The 10022-nt window shown below is 39.9% G+C and overlaps 1 protein-coding gene across 1 annotated transcript in view; it reads left to right on the top strand.

Annotated features, from left to right (window-relative positions):
* SMNDC1 (survival motor neuron domain containing 1) overlaps nt 1–5024 on the top strand; it is an 8522-nt gene extending 3498 nt beyond the window's left edge. The window contains exons 2-5 of the mRNA XM_009881553.1: nt 408–550; nt 2462–2623; nt 3737–3890; nt 4627–5024. Coding sequence (XP_009879855.1) covers nt 408–550; nt 2462–2623; nt 3737–3890; nt 4627–4764 — 597 coding nt within the window. The 3' untranslated portion in view covers nt 4765–5024. The remainder of the gene's footprint in view (nt 1–407; nt 551–2461; nt 2624–3736; nt 3891–4626) is intronic.
* The last annotated feature ends 4998 nt before the right edge of the window (nt 5025–10022 follow it).

Here is a 10022-nt window from a genome sequence, read left to right as displayed (position 1 = left end):
CCACATTGTATGATTTTTTTAGTCAATAACCAACACCATGTGCAGCCATGTGTACAGTCACACTTGATTTTTTTCTTGAAACTGCCTAGCTGTCTTTGTGCCTGTGGAGAAACAATTAATCTAAAAAGAAATGCTGTAAAAATAATAGGCTAGTTCTTGAAATTTTGAGGAGGGTATGGGCAACTTAGTGCAATATAGCGAGGACAATACATCTTTTTATTGTGTTGGCAATGAATGAGTTTAGTTAAATGATTAAAAAAACCCAGAACAAACTTAGTCCACTTTACATCAGCTATGAATTTAACACAGTAACTTCAAAAAAAACCAAACCAGTAAGCTTGGGGTAAAAATATGCATGGTAAGAGTTTGAAAAATTATTCTTTGTGGTTTTTTTTTCTCTTTTATAGGAAGTCATAGAATTAACCAAAGATCTCCTTTCAACACAACCTTCGGAAACTCTTGCAAGTTCTGACAGTTCTGCTTCTGCTCTGCCCAGTCACTCCTGGAAGGTTGGGGATAGGTGTATGGCGATATGGAGTGAGGATGGACAGTAAGTGTAGAAAACTTCTCTAACAGTTACATGAAATAGTTCAATGGTAAGAGACTTTCATTCAGTTTGAACTGTCCCTAGTGTGACTAAAAGCAAAAAGAAATCAGGAAATAAATGTATTAGCTGTTATTGTACTCTGTCTTAAAGGTCAGTATTTCAGATAGAAAGCAAAGAGATGTGGCGTCATTTTCTAGAAATGCCCCATTTGTCACTAACCTTATAAAAGTAGGGTAGCTTTGGTAAGTTACCATTTGCTAATGTAATAAATGGCAGACTTTCATGAATTGATCTGTCAGAGCAGTCTTTTGTAAAGGTTTCAGGATGTATATAATTCATAATTTGTCATTGCATTTGTATACATGTAATTGCTATCAGGGAGAATCCTTGCTGTATCTCAGTTTATGCCACTAATTGGAAATTATTTTTTAATTGGAAATGCTGGGTTTTGGCTATCTAATGCAACTATAGAATTATTCAACCTTTTGGATTTAGTCTCCATTGCATCGGCCTGTGAAGTTCTGGGAAACCAAGCAATTCATTCTGACTTCGTAATCTTTGAAATAAACGTTCTAAAATTACTTCCAATGCTGTAAAATGTGTAACTGTTGCATCTTTTTAAAAATTACTATTTATGCAGGATTAATATCCCAATCACTACCACTTAGAGAGAAGCTCTGTTCAACAAATGTGGTTCTATTAACAATGTAGTAACCACATAGAGATTTTGGTGTAGCTATTGATATCTTAAAAAAAAAAAAAACAACACCAAAACAAACGAACACCCAAAACCAAAATAGAAAAGTGAACAGTTTTTCTGTCACAGATTATTGATGAGTAAAATGCTTTTGTGTAAGAACTTAAAAATTGAATCTTACTTTCTTAGGTCACCGTTGGGTCATTTTTCTTGCTCTGATCACTGGGTTAGAGGATGAAAGAGCTTGGGGAAGAATGTGCCAGAGTGGCCACTGAAGTGGATCTTATTGGACTTTAGTTGTTTTGGCTTTTTTTTTTTTTTTTTACCCCCCCTGCTTCTGTTACAACATTTTTTTAAGTGACCAGTGTTTCATGAAGAGGTAGCCAGAGATTAATATTCTTTACCTCATGCAGTTTGGGTTCCCACGTATTTTCCTCTAGCTCAATGCAAGATGTTGTTGGCCCACTTAAAATTACATGAGAGTAATTTAGTAAATGTTAACTGGAATACTGTCTGTGAAACATATAATCTTCTTCCTCTGTTTGCTTTAGATGTATCCTTTTGCTCTGAATTTAGACTCAATTATTTTAAGTATTTTTGGCATTGTTGCTACTTGTCTTTTTTTGCTCTTTCCCATTATGAGGTCAGTTTGGTTGACCAAAATGTTTCATACACATAAGTATGAAATGGACTGCTTTCAGCTAAAATTTCAAAATTGCTGTTTTAAATCAATTAGAGAACTTCTAACTTTAAGTGGTGAAGGGGGAAAGTTTTGAAAGCTTCAGCTTTTCTTAATTATTTTTCATATGGAAAAACTCCACAGTGAATTTGGTGAAAGCTGTGTTTTGTGAATGCAGTATTTTGTTGGTTGTTGGTGGTTTTTTTTTTTTTTCAATCCCATGACCTGCCAGAAATAGAAACAAGATCAGGATTTCTGATTAGATTGGCCCCAGCATTAATCATTAGTCTTGATAACTGTGAGGCCATTGCTTCTTTATGCTAAAGGTCAGATACAGTAGATTCCAGTCTTTGTACTTGTGTCTCTTTGACCTTAAGAAAATAATGTCCTGGTTTGATTTGTCTATTGTCCCTGAAAATGAAAGCCAATATTGGCAATTTTTTTTACTTAATGCCATTAGCTGGCTGACAGTGTAGGTGTTGGAAGGGCTGAGTATTAAAGCTTTACTCACATGCTTACAGCCATGATATCTTTACAGGTGTTATGAAGCTGAGATTGAAGAAATAGATGAGGAGAATGGAACAGCTGCAGTCACATTTGCTGGATATGGCAATGCTGAAGTTACACCTCTGTTTAACCTCAAGCCTGTGGAGGAGGGAAGAAAAGCAAAAGAGGACAGTGGCAACAAACCCATGTCTAAGTAAGTAATATGCTGGCAGAAACCTGAAACCTGCTTTGTGTTGTTTTTTTTTTTTTTTTTCCCCCAGCTATAAAAATTGGTTAATGAAATAGAAGCTCTATTTTTTTTTTTTTAAATTTTATTTATCTTTAGTATCTTCACATGTTCGCTTGAAAAAGGATCTTAAATCAATCCAGCTTATAATGTTTGGTAGATTATTCTGGCTGGTATGATGTGTGTTACATATCCTGGCAAGATAACGTGATAGACTTTGTTTTTACTCAGATTATGCTATCGAGTATGTAAGCAGTAGATTAAAAAAACCCAAACAACTTGGTACTCTTTGACAGCAGAGAGCCTACAAGTCTCAGCCTAGATCTAGTGCAGGCTCTGCTCACTCAGATCTGTGATTTGACTCACAACAGAGTATACTTACCAGGACTTTCGTTTCTGCCCCATCCCTGTCTTAGGATAGCTGTGTTGACCCCATCGCTGGGGTGATGTACTTTACTCAATATCCCACTGTGCCTAACACAAAAGGTATTTTTAACATTAAACATTTTTTTTGGGGGGGAAGGCAGTACAGTTTCAGAGTTTATTATAGGCAATGATCCCTTCCTGAAGAGATCAGTCTGAGGGGCGCTGCATTGTGGCATAGGTGGACTCCTTGAACTTCTGTATCTGTACTGAAATAACTTGTATTTGTTCCTTTCCTTCCATCCCTGTGCAATACTTGGTAGCATGAGAGCCCTGCAGACCTCCAGAAAAGTTTGGGCTTTTCACTCAAATGGACTATTTAAATTTTCCAAACCCTAGATGTTTCTGAAATACAGAAACACTGATAGGTACATTTTCAGTTTCAGATATGAATTACACACAATCCCATGGGTCACTGCATTTGGCGTGGTCTTACTCAGTTGGTGGCAGTTATTGTTATGCCCAAATATACAAATAAGCATGGAAAGACTGATTTTTATTTTTTTTTTCTTTCTTTTCCTGGAAGTGGAGAATACTTAAGCTTTGTTTTCTGTCATTCATTTATGGAAAACTATTGTGCATGTCTGTCTTAGTGGTTTAAGTTTTTTTTACAGGAAAAGGCACAAACATACAATGTCTCTTTTTCCTTCTCTCCAGAAAAGAGATGATAGCTCAGCAGCGAGAGTATAAAAAGAAGAAAGCTTTGAAAAAAGCTCAGAGAATTAAAGAACTTGAACAAGAACGAGAGGACCAGAAAGTCAAGTGGCAACAGTTTAACAACAGAGCCTATTCTAAAAACAAAAAAGGCCAGGTTTGTTTGCTTTTGTCAGTATGTGAATCACAACAGGGCATAGGATTCTGTGCAGCACTTTGGGAGAGAGGAGGAAGTGGCTTTTAAAGGGGGTTCATCTTTGGGGTTCTGAAGTGTGCAGTTTGTTATTTTGTACACTTAAAAAGACCTGGTTTTGTACTAGGTGATTTTGGAGGAGTGCTCTTCTTAAAAGGCTGAGCTTGCACTTGGCTTGGAGGGCTGGGCTTGCTGTCAGTTGCCAGGTTGTGTTTGTTGGCGCTTAGAACCTGAGGGCCTGTCTAAACCTCCAAGCCTGACTTCTTGCTGTATTTGTGACCTGGCAGACTCAGTGCTGATTAATTGCCCTGGAGTAGCAAGCATAGTGCAAAAAAGGTAGCAAGGACATTTTAAAGCCTTATTTAATTTTAATCATGGCTCGACCAAGTGGTAAAACGTCAGTCTTCTTTAGGAACAGTTACTAGAGATCATCTTAGGAGAGAGGTGAATTTTAATCATTGGCGTGACCCAAGGTCCTGAGTACCATGATCACATCCAGTAGTGAGGTGCCAGGAGGTTCCCAGCTCTGTTATCTCACTGCTGATAACGTCACGGGTGAGCTAGCCTTTAGATAGCGTGCCTGTCTGTAGAGTAGGAAGTTGAGAATACCGAAACACTTGAAATGGTAATGGTTGCTTGGTGTTTTTGAAGGACTAGTCAGTAATTATTCAGAAATGATGTTTTTCTGTTTCTTTTGCAGGTAAAGAGGAGTATTTTTGCTTCTCCTGAGAGCGTAACTGGCAAGGTTGGAGTGGGAACATGTGGAATTGCAGACAAACCTATGACACAGTATCAAGATACCTCTAAATACAATGTCAGGCATTTGATGCCTCAGTAACGGGAAAAAGGTGGAACTTCATCTCTGCAGGGCTTTACACTTATCTTTTTATCATTATATTTTTCTAAAAGTAAATTATTTGTTGGCACATAGCGAATAGTCCATTTTGTCACCATTACTTTGGCTTCAGCTGATATGAGCCTTAAATCTCCAACTATTGATTTGATCCCCCCTAATCATTAAACTTTTTATAGTTGCATTAAAATACATTCTGCAGGTAAATGCTTTCATGAACTGCTGTTACCTGTTACTCTGAAAGCAGTAGTTATCTGCAGCTTTGATCTCTGGAATCTTCTGTTCATACTAGTAGTGAAGTGTTTTTTGTTTTTTCCTTAAGAAAAGTGGTGGCACCTTAACAGCCTCCCTCATTTCTGTAGTCACAGTGCTGTCCGCTGTCTCAGCGACAAGCTCAGCATTACAGAGCCGCTGCAGCTCTGGGAGAGAGAGCTAGACTCCATCGTAGCTTATACATCACGTGGAATTGCTAAGGAAGTTCTAAATTACTCCCTTACAAACCCACTGAAAATCAATTTGTACAGCTGTAAATGAGGGCAGAACAGGGCCGATAGGATCTTTATTACTAATGATGATTCATATGCTAGAAACAATAAATCTGACTTTAATTCCAGTCTGAACTTCCTGCACTAGAAGTTAAGCAGAGGAGATACTTATTGGTTGTTTTTTGGTTTTGTTTTTTTTTTTTTTTTTTTAAATACTCATCAAATTTTAATAGGAGGTTATTGAAAGGTTATTGAAATGTAACCAGAAAAGCATAGGACAAGGTATTTAGATTCCAATTTCAAACTAGAGAACTGTACTTAAAAATATCCCCCCCCACCCCTCCCCAAGGATCAGAGAGTCGGAGAACATAAGTGGTTGTGCTTCGGAAAGGAGACATCATCTCACTTCTGGTAGATCTTGTAGGTTTGATGGTCCGGTCATGGGCCCGGAATATGCAGACACAGCTTTTGTCTGGGCCTGCGCCATCCAGTCACGTAGAACTGCAGCACAGTGGATACGAATGCCTGGATCCCACTTAGTTAGTTGTGAGTGAGTAAAGGTTAGTCTGAAGTTTCTGTCCTTAAATAACTGACTGGCCCTCGTGTCCGTTGTAACTTCAGCTGTATTACAGTGCTGCGGAGCCCCTTCAATTGCATTCAGGAAACCACGTGTAAAAGCTCTTGCTTTCTTGTGTTTCATATGTGATTTGCTTTTCTCTGTTACTTGTCTCTCACTTACAGTAGTGGTGCCATCTCTGAACCCGTCATGTGTTTAAAGAAGTTAATGGGTAGCCCTGTATACAATGTAGATATTATTTTTGTAAAATCTAGGGCTGAGTTAATGGACAAGAGTACATCAGCAGTTTCCCCCATTAAATAATTAAAGGGTGTTTCTTGTCCATTAACCCTGACCATTATTTCCCTGTATATTATGTTAATGATGTAGCTCATTTTGTAATTTGTTACTAGATCAGGTCACGTCAGCAATTGTTGATGCACTGATTGGTGGAAATGTCCATCAGTTACCCGAGTCACAACTCAAGCTAAACTCTACAACTGGTAGTTTAGAATCCATACATAGAAAAAGGTTCTCCCTATAATGGGAGAAGGTGATTTTTATGAATACAAAGTGTGTTAATTTCAGTTTTGTATGTTTAACTTTTATTAAATAAAGTGTTTAAAATCTGCTGGATATATTTGACAAAGTGAAAGTATACATGGGGGGGGGACAGAAAATTGTCAGGGAAGTGGGAAGTATAGAATCTCCTGGACAGAATGTAATACTCAAAAAAAAGTGAATCAAAAGTACTTCATACTTGCTGCAAGATTAAGTAGATGTTGCTGAATTCCTCATCTTTACTGGCAGTAGGCACAGGAAATTATCTTTTCCATAGAAAAACTCGAGTAGACCTCACTGCTTTTTAGAAAATGAGTTTGTACGGCAGCCTGCACCCTACAGGGACCTGTCTCAGCAGTGACATCAAATACATGATAGTCCTGTTGAGGAAGATCATCAGTTGTCTTTTCCAGATGGCTGTGATACAGGGATACTGTATCCCTTTCACCACCCAAAAAGAGCAGAAAAGTTAGAACAGAAACAGACTAAACTAGGCAGAACTGGAGTTTTCAGGAAGCTTGTGTGATCCTTCCCTTAACCCTACCTCATCAAACTTTTTAAAGGTTTTGGAGAAAAAGACTTAAACAATACCTAGCAGGCACTTTGCTTTGCTCAACTTCTGGTGTAATAAATACAATAAATGGTCTATCATGGGAGTGTTCATTCACTCATCCTGAGGAGAACTTGGTACTTGAGTCAGCAATGCAATGGGTAAGGAATGGACAGTCCAGCCCAAGTTAAAACCAGCTGGTCTCATGCTGAGCCCTTCCAAAAAAAAAAAAAAAGAGCAAAACTGGTACATGTTGTGTTGCCTTTATGTAGGAAAAGCTCCATTTCCTTTGAGTAACTTATTTATTAGTCACCTCTTATAACGTGGGCTGCCTGACATGCCTGGCTGTACTGCTTGTGTGGGGCACTGCGAAGAAATGCTGCTGAAATGAACCTTTGATGCACTTTTTCCTTAAATGCCTCACCCGGAACAGTTAGTGACACAGTGATGCCACTGTGGCTGGGGGGGGGGGGGGGGGGGGGGTTTTTGGGTGGGGGGGGGGGGGGGGAGGGGCTGATCCATGGAAGAGAACACTTTGAAGATAACTTGTTTAAGTGAAAAAAAAACACCAAACCTGCAATCTTGCCCACACAGCCGTTCCTTCTTGGCATTTGATTATTTTTTTTTTAATGCCATTTCCTCATCTGCAGGATGGGGCCAGTTGGCATGTAGTCTGGCTTTGGAATACTGCCTTAGTAAGGTGTCTGAGAAATTCACATAGAAAAAATAAATCATGAGTTAAGCAATGTTGATAGTTACCAAAACAAACAAACAAAGCAGTTCCTTATTTTACAAATGCTGAAAGGTCCTGAAATGTCTGGCTGAAAGGCGTTTTGGTATTGGTTTGTTTGGGGTTTTTTTAAAATATAATTTATTTCCCAGTTTTATTAGCTGCTCTAAACAATAAGAAACCTGATTTTTCAGAGCGCATGTTCTGCATTGACTTCCGGGCCCCTCAGCAAACAGAATAAATACCTCCCCCGGGGCCAGCAAACCCTACTGCAAAGCAGACAGTACTGAGAAACACAGAAATGACAGAGGGAAAGTTAGTTAAGCGTAAAAGCAAAGTGTGCAAACCCGCTCGGCTAGAGACGTTATGGAGAAGGTATTTGTCAGAGAACACAGATTTGTTCCATGTATCGCAGGATACTGTGCAAGATGAGCAGCACGGGATGCACGTTTCCTCTTAAAAGTAAGTTACCACAGGAAACGGTTTCTCTGGTACAGCCTCAATCTTGTACAAACTGATCTGTTGGGGAAATTAAACCAGCACAAATCTGACTCGCCAATCTGGGACTGTTCCAGTCAGTTTAAATATTTAGTACAGCCTTAAGAGTAGCAACTTTAAATTTTCATGGTCACGGCAATCCCATTTCTCTTTAGCTTTCTCTTACGCCAGAGTGAGAGTGTTGTGTCACATATTTCTGTGGCTGCTTCTTCTCAGAGGTTCGTAAGCACAAAAAAAGACTTTAACTTAGAAGATGGCACTTCAGCGCTGGAGATGTTTAGAAAATAAAACTGATAGCAAACTTCTGTATTGCCCATTGATGTCCCACGGGCTGGAATTGGCACTGGGGCAGTGTTTTGTGAAACAGTCGTCACTTGCACGTCTCCCAACAGTTACGCTAAGCCTGGGATTGTGGAAAATGTCCTTGGGCCGGGCCTAAGAGAGGTATCACTGCCTTGCAGCTGGTGCTGCTCTGTGCATGGCGGTTTGTCCAATCTTCATCTGCGCTCTAAAAAGCCTCACTTTTAGACTGCAGAATAAGGAGGGACGTTTGCATCAGGACTGTGGTAAACATCCATGCCATATAGCCAATGAGCTGGTGACCTGCTAACACACGACCCGATTAAGCAGCTTCACCAACATGTCCAAACTCCGGCCTCGAGCAGAAGGTTCTGCGACACGGAAGCACTCACGTTATTTCCTTTCCCAAAGCAATTTTACCTTTGTGCGCTGAACTCGCCTTGCAATGATTCCTTGGGTCTGTAGGGAAGTGCAAAGCTTTCTTATGACGGATGCTGACAGAAAATGTCTTGCTCTCACCTAGACCGAAAGGTGACGTTACTTCCTGTAGAGATGTTCTCTGTGAGGAATACAAGCGATGCGAAGTTTTAAACTTCACATTTTTAGCAGACCTCCTTTTCAGGAGGAAATGAGAAGAGTAACAGCGGTCAGTGCTGATGTATTAAGCAATTAAGCAACCTGTGTTTCTGTGCACCGTGTATGGAGACAACCACCCTCCCCTTCTGTGTTTATCCTCCCAAACATCACTCAGATCTGTTGGCAAATTTTAAGCAAATTTGACAGCACATCGGTATTTTCTTGGTATTTTGTGCAGATTGGTGAACAGAGAGGAAGAAGGACGCACTCCTCTTCCCCCACGGTCCCACAGGACAACTCAGATACTATATCGCCGATGCAGAGGCGTTTCAGTCACTATCAGGTGACAGAATTTATCACTCACCAGAGAATCTGTCCACAGGACAAAGCTCCAGGAAAAACAGTATCAGAGTTTATTCTGTTATTTATGGACCTCTTTATCATTATTAATATTATCACCTCCCTAACCTCAGAATGAAGTCCTGGGTTTTACCATTGCCTTCCAGGAGGTGACCCCAGTTTCTCTTTCCAATGACGTATGGCTGGTGCCAGAAAATATGCAGCAACAACAAAAGCTTACGATCCTGGGAGGTGGGGGAAGAGAGAGTAGCTCCATTTAGTGCACATGACTGATCCCACTTCCATTGAAGCCAAATGTTTCATCCATTTCAACCAGGCAACACAGAAACGCAGCTGACAAACAGGGCGCAGCAAGCGAAGGAGAACAAAGAGCAGAAAAGCAGGAGGCCAGAATCAGAGGACAGCAAACAAACAAAAGGAAAACACAACCACAAAACCTGGAAAATGATCGGTCTGTATAGTTAACCCCATTTCCATTGACCTACAGATTTCTTGAGACAGACAGATTTGAGACCACCTTCATCACTGACAGGCCTCTAATGGAATGGACATTAAAATGACCTCCAGGTGACAACTCGCCACAGGATAACCGTGACAAATGCAGCCAGATAGTCATCTCCACCTTGG

This window comes from Charadrius vociferus, unplaced genomic scaffold (genome assembly GCF_000708025.1).
Source record: "Charadrius vociferus isolate BGI_N301 unplaced genomic scaffold, ASM70802v2 scaffold282, whole genome shotgun sequence".
In the NCBI taxonomy this organism is placed as follows: Eukaryota; Metazoa; Chordata; class Aves; order Charadriiformes; family Charadriidae; genus Charadrius; species Charadrius vociferus.
Note: the sequence above shows the minus strand (reverse complement) of the source record. Positions and strands in the feature narration are given on the sequence as shown.